We start from the raw sequence: 21,974 nt of genomic DNA on the forward strand, positions 1-21,974 counted from the left end.
CAAGCAAAGTCGACAACTGGCACTCCATTTTGTTCAAAAAAGTATTTTTATCGTTTCTGAGACTCAAGTGTATAGAACACATTGGAACAGAGGTATAATTGAATGTATAAATTATTAAAGATAACATCGCAACAAACCCAGAATATCACGGATCTCTTTTCTCAGTCCTAATGGCTGAAACTTGTCTTCAACGCTCTACGTCAGCCAATGAAGGAAATACATCATTTAAATGAACATTGATTTGCAGTTTCAAGGAACATATTATTTGCAGTCGCGACATATTTGGATGTAAGGCAAGTTATTTAATAACAATATTATTATCTATGTAAGATTTGAGTTCTCACAGCGGTGAGTATGAAGATTTCCGTCTTCTGGGTTGTTGCGCTGTGTAGTCTGGTCGATGTTAACCAACGTTTCAGAGGTCATACTGCCTCCGTCATCAAGGCGATCGTAAACATCGACCAGACTACACAGCGCAACAACCCAGAAGACAGAAATCTTCATACTCTGATGATGGAGGCAGTATGACCTCTGAAACGTTGGTAAACATCGACCAGACTACACAGCGCAACAACCCAGAAGACGGAAATCTTCATACTCTGATGACGGAGGCAGTATGACCTCTGAAACGTTGGTTAACATCGACCAGACTACACAACGCAACAACCCAGAAGACAGAAATCTTCATACTCTGATGATGGAGGCAGTATGACCTCTGAAACGTTGGTAAACATCGACCAGACTACACAGCGCAACAACCCAGAAGACGGAAATCTTCATACTCTGATGACGGAGGCAGTATGACCTCAGAAACGTGGGAAAACATCGACCAGACTACACAGCGCCACAACCCAGAAGACAGAAATCTTCAATATTATTATCCTTCCTTCTCTTATTATTAATCTAGCGTTATTCGGGATGCAACGAATATCAGTTCGCCATCACCACCTTCGTGGTCGTATGACACGGATAATGCTTATGGCTTTTGAGTGTAATTTTTAGGAAAGAGGCTATCAATACCTATTTCATAAAACTGGTTTAGTTTGTTGGTACACAGTAGAACCATCACACCCCTCAATGAAGTCACTTGGTAATGCGGCCGAGATTTTAAAACCTAGAGCCTTCGAAATACAAGTTTAGATCATTGCAGATATACCAAAATGCCCTTTTCTGTTCTGATGTACTGCCCCCAAGTCGCTTTAGTTCCTTTGTCCGCCTGACGAAATGTAAATAAAGGTAGTATTTTATGGTTCAAGAATATTTAAAGTTGCTGTTCTAATATCAACACACTACTGTCAGATGGCAGGATACGACTTCCTAACAGATGAGGAGACAAACCGAACAAATTACTTTCATTTTGACTTAATTATTTAAAGCGTACCTAATACTCAAATACCAAATTTTATCTCATTCTGATTCATAATCGTTAAGAATGTTGTGATTTAATTACAACATGAAAGGTACTATACAAGTAAATACTGTTCAACTAACTGTACAGGTCTGCCAATTATTTGGGAATGAAATAAATTATCTCTCCTTTAGATCGAAATTTATCTGCAGAGGGATATTTTTTCTGCATTGGGCTTGATACTAACTGCCAGCACCATGCAAGTCTGCTGATCAACCAGTCGGTCATCTGCAGTTAAGTGGAACGTGACGTGGAGATAAAGTGGTGAGAATACATACTACATTATATAGTCTATACTTAATGAAGTTTTGTGGAAGGTATTTGAAGAGGAGTCAGTTACATTCACGAACAAAGTCGAAAATTCCGCTTCCAGAAATCAGAAATGTAATTGCTATTTTAAGCGTTCTAAAAATTCATACCAGTTCTACCAAACAATGACGATATATAAATATTTTTTTGAAATTACCATACCCAATTCGAATTTGCAGTTTGAATATTTGCTGTACATTAGTATTTTAAAACAGCTATATTTCACACTACGGTAACCACATATAAATATCTCTGAATTAGAAGTTTATTTGCCGTTTGTGAACCCTATTTTAAGTGAAAATTTTTAACATTCCGAGTTATTGCAACATATCGCTGATTATGTTCCACTTAAACGTACTGATCCCAGCTCAGGCACTCCTTTCCGCCTTACAGAGAGAGATAAAGGTAATAATGTATTGTAAGATTTGAGGTTCTCACAGCGGTGAGTATGAAGATTTCTGTCTTCTTGGTTGTTGCGCTGTGTAGTCTGGTCGATGTTTACCAACGTTTCAGAGGTCATACTACTCCGTCATCAGGGCGATGAGTATGGAGATTTCTGTCTTCTGGGTTGTTGCGCTGTGTAGTCTGGTCGATGTTTACCAACGTTTCAGAGGTCATACTGCCTCCGTCATCAGGGCGATCAGTATGAAGATTTCTGTCTTCTGGGTTGTTGCCCTTTGTAGTCTGGTCGATGTTTACCAACGTTTCAGAGGCCATACTGCCTCCGTCATCAGGGCGATAAATATGAAGATTTCTGTCTTCTGGGTTGTTGCGCCGTGTAGTCTGGTAGATGTTTACCAACGTTTCAGAGGTCATACTGCCTCTGTCATCAGAATATAAAGATTTCTGTCTTCTGGGTTGTTGCACTGTGTAGTCTGGTCGATGTTAACCAACGTTTCGGAGGTCATACTGCCTCCGTCATCAGAGTATGAAGATTTCTGTCTTCTGGGTTGTTGCGCTGTGTAGTCTGGTCGATGTTAATCAACGTTTCATCGCCTCTGAAGCGTTGGTAAACATCTACCATACTACACAGCGTAACAACCCAGAAGACAAATCTTCATCTCCCTGATGACGGAGGCAGTATGACCTCTGAAACGTTGGTAAACATCGACCAGACTACACAGGGCAACAACCCAGAAGACAGAAATCTTCATACTCATCGCCCTGATGACGGAGGCAGTATGACCTCTGAAACGTTGGTTAATATCGACCAGACTACACAGGGTAACAACCCAGAAGACAGAAATCTTCAAATAATGTATTGGTTTCAAACTGAAAGGGAATTTGCATTTGATGTTTAAGTTAGCCTTGCGGTTTGTATTTGTAAGATCTACTGTTTCTGTCGCAGTATTTTTCTACATCTAACAATTCGCTTCGTTAATTATTTTTAAATATTAGTACTGCTGTAATTCAAACCTAAGAAACCATTTTACGTAATACGTAACCTTCAGTAACAGAAACATGACCCATGCGATTTGTGGGGGCTGAAACAAGTGTCGGAGCTCATTCATTCGTGTTTTGTTTGTGTTCCAAGCATTTAATAAACAGTATTTTGATCATTATTACGCCGTGAATATGTTATACGTCATAATACTTATGTTTTTATTTTGTTTTTTTAGAATTCATGTTGTAGCTGCTTTAATTTTTCCGAGAAACCCATTTTAGGATTTAGAATGATAAACTCGTACACTGAAAATAAGCTCTACTTTTGTTTCGGAACATTATACGTTGTCTTTATTATTTGCTAAAATACAACGGAGCGTATTGCAACATTGTCGACAGAAACGTTAGACGTTTCTCGTAAACTTATACGTTCATAATTCCGAGGCAAACTGTGGGAAAGTTCTTAAATAAGTAAAGACTTGTTTTCACTGGTATTATTTCTAGCTCAGTGTCAATGATTACCTTGTAATTTCACCGGGGGTGTGTTTGACGACTGTTTATAGGATTAGAGATATATCGATTCAGTGGTCGTGGCCAATTATAGCATAATCTTCCTAGACAGAATTAGGAAGACGACGACAAACTCAAACGAAACAGGCACCACCCTGGCTAAGAATCGAGTCATTCCGAGGAAGGAATGCGCATCGCTCTAGAGAAGGCACCGGTCGACATCGTGATCGTCGAAGTATACGAAAGTTGGGGTTAGAATACGTCTCCGCCTCGGACTGTGTTTTGCGTGTTGTGGAAAATTCTAGTCGTGAGGAAGTGCACACTTGACTAAACGAGCGAGGCAACTGTCGAAGGGTCAGATATAATTTCAGCATTTATGATGCTTTCCACTTTACTCATCGAGCTAAATTCTAAAGCCGGCTATATTTGTTAAGCAAGCTGACAACAACGTCTCGTCCCAGCTATTAAAACCCTGCTTCAAATTTCACCCTATAAGCCAAATATCTTTATCAAATCTAAAACTTCTTGATGATGGTGAAGAGTCAATTGAATAAAAATTTTCTTGGATATTATCCATCGTCTAGTAAATATAAAACGTAAAACGACGTTTCGGAGATGGGATTCTATCTCCGTCTTCAGGTTCCTACACAGTTGGGCCCACTAGATAGAGTTAATCCCTATCTCCGGGATTAGCTCTATCTAGTGGGCCCAACTTACGTTTTATATTTACTAGACGGTGGATAATATCCAAGAAAATTTTTATTCAATTCAAATATCTTTACTCAGGCTTTTCGTGATTTTCCTCAGTTCGTCCAGAACAAATGCACCAGGTCACGACCGTTTACTTTAAAAAAAATTTGGTTTTAATTATTCTGTCATTAGATGCCACATAATCTATCTGCTGAGATCATATTTACATAAACCATTAATAAATAAAAACTTAGGAAATAGTCATGTTAAGGTTCTCATGTGTTCTTGTCATATTTGATAAACTGTATAAAGAAATGCGACATACTCATCCACTATAGGACTCATTTAGCTACATTACGAAATATTACTAATTTATTCTTTTACCATGAACGGCAAAAAATAATTATTTACTGATATGTACCCTTTTGATCGGATTAAGTGTACAGTACTTTATCACTATTAATTTTGGTACAACTAGCAGTATGGAGTCTACTCTCAGAAAATTAGAAATGTACCAAGTTGTTAACATAAATATTGACAACTATTGTACTGTTTGGAAAAACCTCACAGTTGCTTATAATCACATCACAGGCACCCAGTCATATCAATCCCTGATGTTGGGGACGGAGGTGGTTACCGAAACGTCGGTCTCTTATTCTAATCAGTTATCGCTTCTGGTCGGCCGAGAGGATTTTATTGAGTTTGGTTTCCGCGCAGGCTTAAGACTTCAGATAATATGGCCGATCAAAATGTTCCTTTTAAAAGAATATTTAAATCAAATATAAAATTAAATGGTTAAGACATTCTAAGTTTTAAAATGTTATTAATATTTATTTTGCTTTCTTGCCTGAAAGGAACAAAAGCTGTGCGCACTTTTTTTTGTCAATATTGTGAATCTGTTCAAGTCTGTCCATGATATCTAATTGCGTTAGTAATTGTGTACATGTTATCAAGATGACAGTCTATTTAATATATATTATTTAAATCTTGTCCGTCTAATCACAATAAATTCTTATTAAATATTAAAATATTACAATAATTAACATTTAAAATATTTAAAATATTAAATGATGTTCTTTATCGAAATATTCGATTTACATTAGACCATCATTTTAATGTAAATCGAATATTTCGATAAAGAACATCATTTAATATTTTAAATATTTTAAATGTTAATTATTGTAATATTTTAATATTTAATAAGAATTTATTGTGATTAGACGGACAAGATTTAAACAATATATATTTATTATATCACAATATGACGCAACTTTATCATCTCAAGTCTATTTAATTTTAGAGACGTGGTGATTTCATGATTTGTGATTCCCTTAATACAGTTATTACATTCTTATTCCAGAATATTTGAACCAGTGACTTTGCTTGTATATTTCCTTATTTTTCTGCCAGAATATCTGACAAAGACTGGCATAAGATTCAGATACACTATACGATAGTACAGAAAGTTCCCTCTAAGTAAATCTGTATTTACTAAGTAGTTACTTATGTCGTGAATGTTAAATTCGTGTTGTTTCCTTTGAATGGCGTCTGACAAATCGCATTAGCGACCTAATGGTGCTGGTTTCTGTTGGACATTTGAGCACAGTAGCAACTTGGCCATATTTCGTGCTAAAATATTAAGTAAATATTGTTTATTTCAGGAGTCATGAACAAAAGAAAGGAACCATCAAGCCTAGAATCCGAAGCAAATGACAAATTATGCACCATGATTCGAGACGTGGCTATAAAATGGACTCGCAAATTGCGTTCTGCTGTCGTAAAGGGTAGACAACATTGGCTTCTGGAGATGAAGATTGTGCAGGAGGAGTGCGCGCAACTGCGTGGTTTTCTGGCTACTCTGCCAGTGCCTGGCGTTTTAGATATAATTGTCGCTCAATCCGTCGAGAACTTGATAAAAGTTTTATCCTCTTTTAACAACTTCAGAGTCGTACCCCGACTTAACACAAGTTATGACAGAGAGCTTAATCGCAACATTTGTATCAATATGTTGAAATCCGTTCTTCTACCTTGCCTTTACACATGCAACATACGTAATGTAGATTCAGCATTCGTACAGGAAATAATAGTGAATCTATTGTACCTTAACCCAAAAGTCATTGATTTACAACTGTCTGTAATATGTGATAAATATTGCTTGCAGCTACTTCTGGAAAGAATTCCGAGTTTGATTGATCTGCAGGGATTCCAACTGCGTCTTACCTGCACTAACGCAATTGTTATCAAGTTGTCAGAATATTGCACTAAACTGACCAAACTTTTTGTCGAAGACTGTGCCTTTGTAGATGATGATTCTGTCGAACATTTATTAAAACTGGCAAATTTGGTTAATCTGAACGTCGCGAACACTTCTATTTCTAACGAAGGCTACATAACTCTTCTTTCGAGGTTGCCGTTGGTTCAGAATATCATTTGGTACGATGATCTTGACATCGTCCTAACGTATGTAGCAAGATGTCTCCTTTCTGTAAGGAAAATTATTGGAAGCATATCGAATTCAAGTCTAGTGGCACCGATTTGCCCAAATGTTAAGCACGTGATTCTACTTTCAATCTCAAATGATATTTCAGGTCTAAAAGAATTAAAGAGTGTTAATGCCATATCGTTTTTTCAATGCAGCAGCACTGTTATCAACTTACGTGCCGCCATTACAGATATGGGCTCGACACTTACAAGAGTGGACATGCACCAAGTTGTTAACATTGACATTGACAACCTAATATATTTCTGCCCTGTTTTGAAGTTACTCATAATTGCTTATAGTCAAATGACGGGCTCGGAACATAATTTTTTCGATCGTGAATTACCGCACTTTAAAAGCGTTAGAGAAATAAGACTGAAGCAAAACTGGGGAGCATATGATTTCTGCTCTCTCTTACATCTCTATATTAATTTGGAAATATGTTATGTTGTGGGTATGGACCGAGTAGATGACGTGTTCGTTGGGCGGCTTTTAACATTTGGCGGATTTAAACATGTCACTGAGTTTGTCATCGACAACGGAGGGTATTTGAGTATGCCAACAGTTCAGCTGATAATGAAAAATTGCCTCAATTTAACTGTGTTGGGAAATTTTAGATCTTGGTCCGGACTCACAGAAAATGATTTAAATGAGTTTTTACAATTCGTGAGGAGTAATAACCTCGCACTGACAATAAATCTGTAAATGCAAATAATTTTTAATTGTGTTCGTGTTGAACTATTTTAGTGTTGCAAGACTGAAAAATATCTCTCACATTCATTTCGTTCATTTGTTTTTATGTCTCACACATCAACACAAATTAACATACACTCGCATAACTGAAATTATTTCCCGTAAATGTATTTTTTAAACTTTATATATAACCGATATGAGGGTATCACATTTCGAAGTCCATAAGAACTGGCATAGCTTACATTGCATACTTGTGGGTATTATAGAAGAAGATTGTATGTGAATTATTAATCTGTTACTTTTAAGTAAGTTATCTACACGGCGCAGCCACGAAGCTTACCGAAGCCTTAACGGATCGGCCAGGCTAAGGTACCTATTGTCTGCCTGACATCGCGCAGGAAAAAACCGAGTTTATATTTATTTAAAATATTATTTTTATGTCTATTACAACTCACTTACAAACTATGAGAGTTGTTGGAAGCAGCTGGTTTAACATGTTGTATGTTAGGCTTATTAAAATGCATGTTATTTTGTAAACAAGGATTCTTAACTTAATCACACGTGATATGTTTAAGTGACGCTGTTTTTAAATTTATTAATGTAATGATGTATTATGCAGCGACACTCCTCATGAATATATTTTTATAAATCTAGGCCTATGCAATTTAACAAGGTTGTTCATGGTAACGATATTTTACACATTTAAGATTAGAAGCTGATGTGTTTTGGAGTAAGCCCTTGTCGAAGGAGCTGTTTTTTTAGTATTCATTTAAAGTCATCAAAGAGGACTTGTGTATTAATAGAACAAAAGAGTGTTTCAAATTGTTCTATCTGCAGAAATAATTATACAACTATAACATTATAAGTGTCTACTTATTTTGTAGAGTGATCCTTTATTCTCAGTTTAAGATAATGTTTCATCTTGTAACCAAACTCTACAAGTACGAAAAACTTTGCATTTCACGTTATCATGGCGGCGAGCATGAAGATGACTGTCTTCTGGGTTGATGATGACCCACCGCTCCGACAATAGAGGCAAACCTCTGAAACGTCGTTAAACCCCTTCCAGATCTTGTGGCGCTACAAACCATAAGGCAGTCATCTTCATATTCGCCGCCCTGAGAACTTGAAATCTATGTATATCATCTGAAGATTATATGCTAGATCCTCGTTTTTTTTAAACTTAATATAATACTCATACAGCAGTGCACGTCATCGAAACGTCGCCTTGCCATCTGTCGTCTAATCTACTAACACCACTTTACACGTACAGAGTAGGCATTTGTCCATTCGCTGTATATTAATGGTCTTTCGGTGTATTTCCTATGATATTTATCCTGTTTTCTGTATTCAGGTACCAAAGCCTGACTTCTTAAGTGATGGTAGCTTAGCTTGCTCTGGTCTGTGCTTACGCATTTCCCGCGTTCAATTCAGAAGAGTGATGCAATCAGAACACACATCACCCTCTCCTCAGCGACGTAGCCTTGCACACCGACGTCAATATATCGTGTGTGCGTGCATGCGCGCTGCGCAGCGAACGACGCCACGCTCCGCTGGTAAGCGTCCCAGACTTCCGGAATTCCTAACTGACCTCGTGTTCTGTCCGTCACTGTAATATCACGTCACTTCCTATTCGTGAATCACTTTTAGTGACGCAGTTTTTGGCTTGTAGAAGGGTAGTAATATTTCGGAGGAACATATTGTCTTCGCCTTCAGTAATGCTGATGGACGTAGTATGTTTCTCCGGATTGCTGTTACACATTTACATATCTATACGGCGTCACAATCCATAACACCACAATGCAGAGGCCTGTTTTGAACGTCGTGAAAGCGTCAAATCTCACCTCGAAGCAACTGTTTCGGTCATTGCTCTAAAACATACCACATCTGAGCCATCTTCTCCTTCAGCCTACAGCATCTCTGCGATAACACAGTGGCTAATAAAGTTCGTTCAGTGGCTTTGTCGGGGGATGATACAGCTTCTACGAAGCACGGGAACACACAGCTTATGTTATGACTGTTCTACCCCTAAGCAGGCTATCCTATCTCCGCCCTTCAAAAGTCTCATACCTTCACCCCTGTGTTTCTCCCTCACAAGACAAACTCCCCTACACGAGTGCTGAGACACGCAACCCCATCCTCTTAAATCTCCCCCTGTCAGTGGTGTTACAGCCACAAGTCCGAATCAGACTGTAGTCTATACCTACAGCCGCGAGGCTGGGTTCTGGGTCTGGAATTTCCAGTTCTTCCTTTCTAACTCTTAAAGAGTTAACGATGCCAGTCGGATTTCGTAGAAATTGAAATAGAATTTTGAGGAAACATTTCGGGAGGGGGGAATATGAGAATATAATCATAAAATATATTCTGCCCGACGTTGTTGTTGCACGTCGTGTAGAGTCATAGGTAAATACCGACGTTTCAGAAAAAAATCTTCTGTCCCCCATCTTCAATCTTGTCTACCACTCGTGATTTTTAAAAGTTTTGTGATAAAGGTTGGTTTATTAGAGACATTTTTTCATGTTCCTTACTGCCTTAAGACTTACCAAAAGGCTCTACACGACGTTTCGAGAGTTGGCTCTAATCCAGTCAGCGTGCAATTGGTTGTTATGATACTGACAGATCAAACTTACTATTTCTTTAATAAAAACGGTTATTGTAGGGATGTAACTGACGGATTAACAGGGCGCCCTGAGAATGGTTGTTATTTTAGTTTTATTTACATTTAGAGATTTCATGTTGTCATGTTGTCTTCGGAGTCACCACCGTAAAAATCTCAAATCTTATTTCGTGAACTGCTGTCGGTCTGAATACTCTTGCATGTTTTTATTCGACGTCGTAATACATTTAATACGGAACTAACAATTTCAAATTTCAAATATGTAGAATTTAATTAATTAATCTTATCCGTCTAATTACAATTTAAAATTAAGATAGTTAAAATACTATGTGATGCTCCTTATCGAAACATTCGATTTACATTTGGAACATCACTTTTCTCACTACATGTTTCGGTTCTTAGTTGAACCATCTTCAGGTGTGTAAATAATATCTTAATATCTTAATTTTAAATTTTAAATTGTGATTAGACGGATAAGATTAATTAATTAAATATATATTTTCACAATATGACGCAACTCTATCATCTTATGTAGAATTTAACAAAATTTTAAATTCGAATTTAGCATCAACACAGTTGTTGATTTTAACGAGCTCCCGAGCGAACTACAGTAATGATAAACATTTGTACAATTTAGTGTGAAATGTACAAAAAAAAACTTAAAGTTGGTTTTAAACTCCAAGTAAGGACATGTAGACAGCAGACGATCTGGAAGTTAATCTTACGCGTATCTGAGAAAAATGTAGGATCTCCATAAAATTTAATTATTTTATTATATATCTATGTCTTCATGATAATTTATATTTCTCTAAACACCAGCGTTCTACTTAGTTCTGTATCTCCGGTCGTATTCGATTGTTGGTCTTTTTAAAGACGCTTGTTCAACTGAGTAGGTTATATCGCCTACTGACAGACTCTCAGTGAATTACCAAGAGGGAAATACGTGGAAAGGAAGTTGATATTTCAATTTCTTACATTGATAAGTTTGAAAATGGCTGCAAATAATCAATCACCAGCATGCTGGAATACTCTGAAACGTCGATCAACTTCTACCAGACAACACGGCTCAATTACCTTCATGTTTAATTATTGACTTTTTTAGTCACTGTAATAGGTTTTGCTTTGAGAAACTGTGGAGAATCACGCAATAAACTGTCTGTCTGTCTGTCTGTCTGTCTGTCTGTGAGCTGAAATTGTGACCAGTGACCTTTAAACAAGTAATGCCAGTCACTGACATCAATGCTGTGCACTCACGTGAATGTAATGCAGAAACATGTGAGGATGACAGCTTCATGTTGGTCACCCTTGCGTCGTAGGAATCTTGCGAAAGGGTGAGGGTGGATTCGATGGCCCGAAGAAGGGGGAGAACAGTGGGGAGTGTTCGTTGCATAACGTCTGGGATCAGTAATTCTCGTGCTGAGAGTCGACGTTTTCCATCCTTTCATATTGGGGTTGGTCCGGATCTGAGAAACTTTCCCCTTTTCTCTCAGGTGTCTTAAAGAAGTAATGCTGCCATGAAATATGAATTTAGCCTGAAAATGGCTGTCTTGTAGATTGCAGTGCCGTGTAGTGTGGTAGAAGTTTGCCGACGTTTCAGACGTACTTGCTGCTTTTATCATTAGGGCAATGATAGGAGGCAGCAAGTACTAGCGCTACAACCCAGAACACTGCCATCTAAATATTCTTCGCCTTGAGAACCTGATATCCTAATAAATTTAGTTTGTACGCCAAATTTGGAATTGGTACTTTATTTTAACACAAATTAAAAATACGATATTTATTTCCCTAATACTAACATTTGTCAAGACACTTCTTGATGAGCTCAAATAATCACTTGGCTGTCTCGATATCCGCCTATTTTTATAGAACACGAAATTTCATACATTGTTCACAAGAGCCAGCCATTTTATATATTTTATATATTTTTAGATATTTTCTGCGTCAGTTCAGTAAAGTCCACATCTTATTTCTTTAAAATAATTTTAATATTATACTACCGCGTGTTTGTATGTCTAAATGAAATTAAATTTTTCGTCCCAATAATGTATGCATTTCTAATTTGTTCCATATTTATCTTGATTTCATCTCCCTAATATTACCTGGTTTAGAGTGGACTACAAATTATGCTCTTAAAACTGCAAGAGAGTGGTAAAATATTAAAATGGCAAGCAATCTTACATCAGAGTCATGGTTATCGTAGCATATGTAAAATTTGTAAAGCATCCTTAGTCTCAAAACAAAGGAAAATCCAAATTTATAAAGGATATTTAGCAGACCACGTTTACTGCTCCAAGCAACAGCCGAAATGCATTCCATATTTGGAAGGAAGATATTGATAAACACTTAATTTGTCCGGTGTTTTGAAAATTCGTGCTACAGATGAATATTTCACTGACGTAATTGCCACAAAAGAACCTTAACATTTCGAAAAATAATCTCCTTTAATGTTAGCTGCAGTTTTTAATACCTTCAGGTTCAACAGATGCAAAGACAAAGCTAGATCGCTAACAGTTGTGATATCCTTACGAATTATTGTATAATGAGTAAGCACGTTAAATGTTACTCACTGTCTGTCTGAGTCAGTTAACGTAACTGTCGTGCCTCACACAGCTTACGACCAAATGCGAACATAATATTTCCCTTTTACAGTTTCGATGTCAACCTCCCATATCCGTTTCAGAACTCAAACTGCATTCTGAGACATTAAAACTCCAAAATTATATAACGGCTTTGATTTTGTAATAGTGGAAATTTGTAAATAACCCTGTTTCTCATAAAGAAACTACTTTTACTGAAAACTGGTCAATTTTTCGTAGGTCTTCCTAACTTTTCTCCGAGAACATTGCACTTGTTGTTTTAAATGTCGATTGTGCGTTTCTGGATTGTGTAGTCAAATCTCAGTCGAATGTTCTGTTAGAATTCATTAACACCCACTAGGTCTATCAGAGACTACTTTAAGTAACACTTCTTGTATTGGTAACTTTTACGTAGCGCGGTTAGAACGCTGGCCTTGTAATCCTGTGGTCTCGGGTTCGATTCCCGGCGGTGCCCGAATTTATAACTTGTGTTGGGTAAGGCGGTGGTCTAGGCAACACGGAGTTTTCCTCCGGGGGCTTCCCCGGTTTCTCCGTGGCATCCCAACAATTACTCCATTCACACACAGAAGAAGGCAACGGCAAACCACTTCTGGATCATCTGCCAAGAACGTATATGAACAGGTCCCAGTCCGAGAAACGGATGGAAGGATCCTGTTCATATGGACCTGTCGTCAGACAGAACACTAAATAAATAAAAAATACTATGAATATAGTTATGTTTCGAATATGGTTGTCTTCTGGGTTATAACGCCATGTAGTCCGGTAGAAGTTCATGAACGTTTCAGAGATCCTTGCTGCCTCCATCATCAGGATAACATGCTACACGGCACCACAGCTCAGAAGGTAGCCATCTTCGTATTCACAAAACCAAAATTTGTTGAAATTTTTGGATAATTTTTAAAAAACCTTCGTTTTGTGCGCCATTTGGACAATTTCCAGCATTCCGCCCACCCCGCGCCCACATTGGCTATAATAAAATCTGTCAGAATTTTTTTTTTATTTTTTTGGTAAATTAGTGACACAAACTTTCTTTCGAGGTAAATATATTTCTCGTACAGTGGCAATGCAAATGGCTGTAGTCACCCCGTCACCAGCCATTCACAGTGTCAGTCGATTACTTGCCGCATTGGAAGTTGCAGCTCTCTGCCCTGGTAAGTCGTCTCGTTCATGCAGTGTAAAGAATTTGTAAGTCTGTTAAAATTAATCACGAGAGCACAAAGTGTTTCATTTTAAATGAGATCTAGTTTAATTGTAAATAATATTTCGATACCATTCAGAATCATATAACACTAAATAACTAAAAAAATTCATGAAGTTTTATAAATTATTCCGAAATGAACACGATTTCTTAATCATCAGGATAAATAAATGAGATAGAAGAATAGCTGTAATACACCATCTTGGGCTTTAAATAGACGTTGCTTTGGAAGACATTTGCCCTCGTAATTATTAGTTAACGTACAAACTGTGCAGATTCTCCATTACCTGTGTTGCCACTGTATAGAGATGGTATTGAACAGTGCTCAAACATTGGGTCGACAAGATGTTATGTTTATAGCGATAACATGAATAAAAATAAACATTATATTTACCATGCGTATTGGAATTAAGTTAGTCTTTGAGAGAAGTGTGTTAAATATACAATCTGTTTTCGACCAAAGTTTGTGGAAAATAATCTGCCCATTCTAAGAAAATGTTTAAAAATGTTGGCTTAAAGTAAAATAGGTCTTTAGTGCGATTAAATGTTTTCTCGCTATAATCTGTTAAGAAATGCACAAAGCACTGAACACTGCAATCAGTCCCTCTGTACGACAGAAACGACCTTCATTCTCAGTGCACGGTTTAAGAGGTAACAGGAAGAGAAATTAACATTATATCTTTCATGTGTGTTGAATGCAGGCGCACTGTATAACCCCTGTTTAATAACGAGTTAATAGGGAAAAGGTCTTGGAAGTAATATGGCTATTCTTCATAAAAGGAAAGAAAGTTTGAACTATAAGAGTTCTGTTAATGTAAAACAAGTCTGGTAATAAATTCAAACGTTTTATAATAAATTATTAGGAAATATATTTACATGAATTGAATTATGCTATGCCGAGAGTTTTTAAATCACTGAATTGTTTTTGTTGGTCAATAAAAAGGTAGATATTTTAACGAACGGTATATTCTTTTGTCTTGACATGTTGTATTAATTTGTCTTCTATATCGTTAAATAGAAGTTAATAATGAACTGAGTAGAACAATTCATTCATATAAAAATATCTTGATCAATATATAATAAAATAAAGAGACCTCATCACACTTCATGGTTATTTGTATGGCATCTTAAAACACGTAATTTAATGACAAGTACAAATTAATTGGGCATTGAAGTGCGTGCTCTGAAGAACAAGCTAGGTATATGATTTAAATTATGACACATTTAATATTTTTTCTATAAAAAGGGTGTTTCTTATAAGCATGTCATATACATGTCAAGTGTCTCGCGATTTTGAGAACTTCGACAAATTTTACATGTAGCGAATAGTGACTAAATCACTGGCAAAGTTACATGAGAATTCAATATGAGATAAAGTAGACTGCACGTGACTGGTTTTAATTTCCTAAAGGTTTAAAACGTTGCTTCGGCAATAAATGGATATTTGTGCATAAAATAGTATACTACATCTATTTAATATTATTATGTGAATGAACATTGTAGTAACTCGGCTGTTCCATCTACATTGAGGGCGTTGGTTAGTGCAGACAATTCGTTACTTTGTATTATAAATATGTTACATTTTAATGGCTCACATGTGCATGACAACTTGTGAATAGTTTTATGAGGAGTTTAATTCTTTCAGAAATCGCAATGAACAACAAGAAGAGTCCTAAATGTCTGATAAGACTTACTCAACGGAAGATCTGCAGACTGATAGTAGGTCGGATTTTAATATGGACTAAGAAACTTCGCAAGGCTGAAAGGCTTGAAACCGGAGATAGACTACGAGTCATTCACGCTGTACGGAGTCAGTGCCTTGAACTGCGAAAAGTGCTGACTTCGCTGCAGGAGTCAGACGGCAGGATGCTAAGTGAATATTCCCTAAGAGCTGTTGCCCACATTATTGAAGACAAGGATATCCCAGGTCACTCCCGAGCAGGTACCGTGCCATGGAGAAATCAGTACGAAGAAGTCTGTCTGTATATGCTCAGAAATGTGTTTCTGCCTTGCTTAGAAGAGTGTAACATCAAGAAGATTGGGTCCGAATTCGTACAGGGATTAATGTCGCAATCGCTTCATACAATTACACATATCACTCGTTTGATTCTTCCAAATCAAACAAGTTTTCGAGTCTCACAGATAGTTTATGACGACCTCCCCAAATTGACAATGCTGCAAGAAATTATATGGCAATATAGTTGCACAACACGTATAGTAATCGAGTTGGCGACAAATTGCAGATTGCTCAGGATACTTGACGTCACCTATTCTGTATCTGTTACTAATGATTGTGTCGCGCATTTACTGAATCTGGAGAGTTTGGAGATACTCAATGTGGGAGGAACTGGTATTTCCGACAAAAGTTATGCTCTGCTCCTTTCAAGATTGCCACGAATTCAGAATTTAATTTGGAAAGGTCGAGTGAATAATGTCTTAAAATATATTACTAGGGCATCCCTTCCTTTAATAAATACGTTCAGTGGTATACGTACAGATGCATCCTTATTGGTAAGAATGTGTCCACATGTCAAAGCCTTGGCAGTCAGTTTAGAAAGTCAAAATTGTTTGGAGCTGGTAAATTTGACTGGCGTAGTGGTTTTGGAATTATCGTTCTGCAATTATAACATTAATAACTTGAGCACCGTAATTAAAAACATGGGCATTAGACTTACAAAATTAGTTATGTTTCATGTCGCGAATGTTGATATTATTCAAATAATTACTTTTTGTTCTGTGTTGAAAATTCTCGACCTCAGATATTGTCGAGTTATAACGCCGGAAAATTTCAATTTATCACCGGAATTGCCACATTTTATAAGCGTGAATGAAATTATTCTTTCAAAAAACCAAGATTTCAGAGATTTCCACAAGTACCTGGAACGTTACGTTAATTTGGAAGTGTTCCATGCTCACCATGTTGCAGAAGTGGATCATGCAATTATTTCTGCAATTTTAAATGCCGGTGGCTTTAGAAAACTCACTAAAATTGTTCTCGCTTTTTGTGGGCATCTTAAATTAGACACGGCCATGCTGTTGATACAGAAGTGTGACAATTTGAGTTTTTTGGGGAACATGACTACTTGGCGCGATTTCAGTGAAGACGATAAGCAGACGTTGCTTGATTGTATTAAAGTTAATAACCTCGCATTGATTGCATATGTGGAAGATAAGAATTTAGATGTAAGATATTGACACGGAAAAGATATTTTTACATTGAAATTTACCCTGTTTTACATTTGCTACATATTTTATTGTTCTATAACCAGTAACATAACATGAGAGTAACTTAAAAATTGTTGTATTTAAGAATTAAGTGACCATTTTGTACTTGATGTAATTATGTGCAAATAATTTTTTTAATAAATTATAGCGCCATGTAGTCTGGTAGAAGTTCATGAACGTTTCAGAGGTCCTTGCTGCCTCCATCATCAGGGTGACATGCTACACGGCGCCACAGCTCAGAAGGTAGCCATCTTCGTATTCACCGCCGTGAAAACCTACTCAGTTATTTATCCATTTCCATTTTCTTCGTATTTGTTTTACATTGTTATGCTGACTGTATGTTGTCAGGGTGATTAAGTTGAGAAGAATGAGATGGGCGGGGCATGTAGCACGCCTGGATGGTACAAGAATTGTGCACCGGTTATTGATTGGGAAACCTGAAGGGAAGAGACCGCTGAGGAGACCTAGACGTAGATGGGGGGATAATCTCAGGCGGGATCTATGGGAGATAGGAGTTGAAGGAGACTGGATTTTGTTGGCCCAGGACAGGGTCCGGTGGAGGGCTTTGGTTAATTCGGTGATGAACCTTCGGGTTCGGTAAGCCATCTAGTTAGTTAATTAGCTGACTCTAAAGTTGGCTTTTGCAGTTGTGTCAGCATCTTAAAATAAAGGATTGAGTTATTATTATTGTCTAATCAATGTATTCACCACTTTATGGGGTATGTACCCGAGACAGACCTTGTCCCTAAGGTACATAGGCCAGCAGCTATTTCCGAAATACGTTTTGTTTTTAATCCGTGTTACATGTATTAATATAATTCATTCTTAGAGATGACTACATGTTTTACGACAGAGTCTTTCGAATGATGTGTTTGTCGGGAATGTTGGCCAAATATTTTCTGAGTGACCTGGAGACAGTTCCAGTTGCCCCTATAACTACTGGGATTATTTTTGCTTACATTGTTATTATATTTTATTGTATTTACTTTATTTTCCTTGGGCTGTATCTGTAATAAGCCATCTGGCTGGTGATGCAGCACTCTAATAATAAATAATTGAATTATTATTATTATTATTATTATTATTATTTGAAATTGTCCATTGAGTGTGGAGCATCTTAAATAAATAATTTTAATTTATTATTTTCACACGTTTGCCGTATTTATTCGTGTGATCCTGGTGGTTTTTGTGATGCAGAATGAAACATTCTGTATGCCTAGTAACAATTACACAGACTTTAACCATTCAAGTACTCCTTGCCGGATTGGTAGACTGTGAGAGCATGCACAGATGGAAGCTTACTTTATGGTCGGAGCACTAAGATATAGTCATTGCTGCGCCATCTCTCGGATTCTTATTATAGTACTTGGACCACGAGACCTTTTAACAGAAATCGAGCCGTGTGGTCTGCTAAAACAAGATGCCTGTATTCTGGGTTGTTGCACCGTGTAGTCTGGTAGAAGTTTACGGGCCTTTCAAAGGTTCTTGCTGTCACCATCATCAGGGACTGATTTTGGAGGCATCAAGTACCTTCATAACATCACGATTTAAGATGATGTCCAGATGGCAGTATATTCAAGAGGACTATTCCTGACATCTAGCGGCAAATACCCCAGACGTGAGGCACTGCGCAAAACCACACATCGTAGTATCGCTGGTTGCTTATTAGGATTAAAAAATGATGTATTGATCTAATCAGCGATTGGAGGGTGGACGTAGTGAATGTGTTTCTTTTTCAAAGGTGATTATGAATGTTAAGCTTCCCTGTGTGTGGTCTTGTTTGAGCTGAATTAGTACATTACACGAACGGGATTGTGAGTTGATATAAATAATATATTTAAAGTTGTTTGCATGTATGAAACTCTTACCGAATTTTTGTTCGTCATAATGATGTGATAGTGTAAAGTGTCAGTAGTTATGTTACGTTATACGAGGTTATACAAGCATTACAATACAAAAGCAAATAAACAAAGAACTGAAAACATAAATGTACAATATTGATTTATTGCAAAATAACTCATAAGTAAAAAACTAAATATTATAGATTAGTAAAATAATAATTAAACTAAATTACGTTGTACAGTAAAGGTAGAATAGTCTCTGATAGACCTAGTAGGTATGCATAGACTAGCTGTATCAAAAACAGATGAGCAAATAATTTTGCCTTTAAAACCATTCACGAGGAAAAGAGCGTCCAAAAGCCTCCTCCTTAAATGTAACGATAAGAAATTTAATCTGACTAATATATCATCATAATTATAGGCACAAACGCCATTAAAGAATCTAGCGTAACATAGAGGTACAAATTTTAGTTATAGGAATAACACTGGAGCTAATGGTAGTTGTGTTAGAGAGAGAGGTATCTGTGGAAGTGGTGGTGACTGAGGCAGCAGGTTCTTTGAGAAATCAATAGTTGTGCAGCACATCTATAAATTCCCACCTTTTAAGGGACTAATTGCCCTCTTGATGTACCATCTCTGCACCCTATCCTGAGCCATTTCACATCTGAAAGGTTTATTTAATGTTTGCTTTTTGAAGAAGCCTCCATGCCTGCCCATTGCATATAGGAGACTCCAAACTCGCCTATTATTGTGACTATATAAATTGTTTCATGCCGTCTTCATGTGCTTTTTCAAAGTTTTGATGTCTGCCTTTTATAACGGCTGTAACGAGGCCACAATTCCTGTCCGTGACTGTAAAAAGCCTCCCTGCCAGATCTTTTTAAGGACAGTATAGAGGCCTCCATACATGTTTATTATTAACATATGTAAATGAATAGTGTGCACTAGTATGAATACGAATCCTGCACTTATGATTTCAGAGCTAGTGTACAGGATAAAGGATCATATGATACTGACCTACAGCATCACTTCAAGTGGCCTGTGGAGCATATCAGTAAGTAACTTACAGCTGAATATTGTTTACTTGAATACTTCCAGACGGACGTACTCCTCCACAACTTCATTTCTGGATGATACAAAAACAACAACAAAACGTTCACCCACACAAAATCATGTTAAGCACGACATACATATACAGAACAACTTCGAATACGATATTAAAAATACAATGAAATCTGGAAGAAAATATTATTTGAAATCTGATACACATCTGACTAAAAGTTGCATTTAAGAAATTATATTTAAGTTTATATAATTTTATACACCTGAAGATGGTTCTTTTAGAACTGAAACATGTCGTGTAAAAAGTGATGATCTAATGTAAATCGAACATTTCGATAGAGAACATCATTAATATATTTTAAATATTTAAATGTTAATTATAGTAATATTTTAATATTTAATAGGAATTTTATTGTGATTAGACTGACAAGATTTAAACAAATATATATTTATCACAATATGATGCAACTTTATCATCTCATTACAGCTGAATGTCTGAGGCACTGCATATCAGTTATCATGGTGCTTGTTTCATTCAGTTTGATTTTCTTGAACAGGTAGTTCATAATTTGGTAGGACTGTAGTGTGAACAATAGTCACTAAAACAGGTGTCAAGACCCTGGAATGTTTGAGTAAGACTACGGTAATTTCCTGGCACTTGGAAATTTAGGAATCTCCACAGGGTGGGTTCAATCAAGTCAGTAGCTGGGGATTTAGAGAAGTACAAGCTAGATTTAGTGAGGTTATGTTGGAAGGGGAGTGTACTGAATGTGCATGCCCTAACTGAGGATAAAGATGACACAAAGGATAATTTTTTACAATGAACTAGAACAAGTACTTGAAGAGTTCCATAGGTACTATATGAATATATGAAAATTTTGGTAGGATATTTCAATGCAAATGGAGAGAAATTTTTTTTAATTTGCTTATTGGTAAGGAAAGTCTACATGAAGTTAGTAATGTAATGGGTCAGAGTAGTAAATTTAGCAAACTTAATAAAAAAAACCAATTGTCTCTTACCATGACAATAAATTAACTATTTATAATCTTGAAGAAAGTCTATTCCTGAGTTAAAAGACAAACACTTTACAATATCTTGCTTGAATCTGGTTTACCTGAGAAGCTCTTTAGGCTAATTAAAATGTGTTTCAGTGTGAAACCTGTAGCTAGATTCATGTAGGTAAACATCTGTCTGATACATTTCCTAATCAGAATTGCCTTAAACAAGGACATACACTGTCACTGGTGATTTTCAGTTTTGCCTTAGAATATACCATTAGGAAGGTCGAAGAAAATCAGAGTGGTTTGGAATTGAATGGGACAAATCAGCTTTTGGTCTATGCTGATAATATTAAACTGTTGGGCAATAATATAAATACTATAACAAGTAAGAAAAAGAAACAATCTTAAGGGCTAGGAATGTTGGTTTAGAAATAAATGCAGAGATATCAAAGTATATGATCATTTCTCAGCATCAGAATTTAGAACAAAAGCAGTCTGACACACCTGGGCTCTCAGACACGGCACGTCAGAGCCGTGTCACACAGAGACCTGTCCCTGCAGAGACCGAGTCAGGCACAGACCGCATTCGTCAGAGACACAGTACATCAGAAACAGTCTGATAGAGACCGGTCCTGCAAGGCATCAGGTGGTAGAAATTTTGAAAAATTTCAAAATTTTCAAAGAATCAAAAAATGCTGGAAATTGTCCAAAAAGCGCACAAAACCAAAGAAATTTGAAAAAATTCACATTGAAGAATTGCCAATTTCAATGAGAAGCCCAGGTGCAGGAGACAAACGTAAGGCAGAGACAGGGTTAGGCATTCACCGAGTTTGGCAGGCATCTCTTGGGGATAGTTTAGAAAAAAATATTCAAATTTTACAAAATTTAAGAAAAATTAAAAAATGCTGTAAATTTTCTGAAAATCGCACAAAACCAAACATTTTCGTAAATTTTGGAAAA

At 36.8% G+C, this 21,974-nt stretch overlaps 2 protein-coding genes across 5 annotated transcripts in view; both read left to right on the plus strand.

The window, feature by feature from the left end:
* The first annotated feature begins 1,674 nt into the window (after positions 1-1,674).
* LOC110835585 (uncharacterized) lies at positions 1,675-8,337 on the plus strand. The gene is made up of 2 exons (XM_022075932.2): positions 1,675-1,792; positions 5,962-8,337. The coding sequence occupies exon 2, from the start codon at positions 5,967-5,969 to the stop codon at positions 7,482-7,484; it is 1,518 nt and encodes a 505-aa protein (XP_021931624.1). The 5' UTR covers positions 1,675-1,792; positions 5,962-5,966; the 3' UTR covers positions 7,485-8,337.
* Positions 8,338-13,742: 5,405 nt separating this feature from the next.
* Positions 13,743-21,974, plus strand: part of LOC110835591 (uncharacterized) — a 39,470-nt gene continuing 31,238 nt past the window's right edge. Inside the window, exons 1-3 of one of the 4 annotated variants that reach the window (XM_087355967.1) lie at positions 13,743-13,837; positions 15,530-17,352; positions 19,931-20,004. In XM_087355967.1, the coding sequence (XP_087212093.1) occupies positions 17,282-17,352; positions 19,931-20,004 (145 nt within the window). In that variant the 5' untranslated portion in view covers positions 13,743-13,837; positions 15,530-17,281. Of the gene's footprint in view, positions 13,838-14,693; positions 14,713-15,529; positions 17,353-18,692; positions 18,924-19,930; positions 20,005-21,974 lie in introns of those variants that run through there. The other 3 variants (XM_087355968.1, XM_087355970.1, XM_087355969.1) reach the window with 3 other exon arrangements.

This window comes from Zootermopsis nevadensis, unplaced genomic scaffold (genome assembly GCF_977971745.1).
Source record: "Zootermopsis nevadensis isolate Lab colony 2312 unplaced genomic scaffold, Znev_1.0 Znev_ptg000025l, whole genome shotgun sequence".
Taxonomy (NCBI): Eukaryota; Metazoa; Arthropoda; class Insecta; order Blattodea; family Termopsidae; genus Zootermopsis; species Zootermopsis nevadensis.

Bases quoted from the DNA above. Each gene is read 5' to 3' on its own strand.
- LOC110835585 (XM_022075932.2), top strand. From the start codon at position 5,967: ATGAACAAAAGAAAGGAACCATCAAGCCTAGAATCCGAAGCAAATGAC.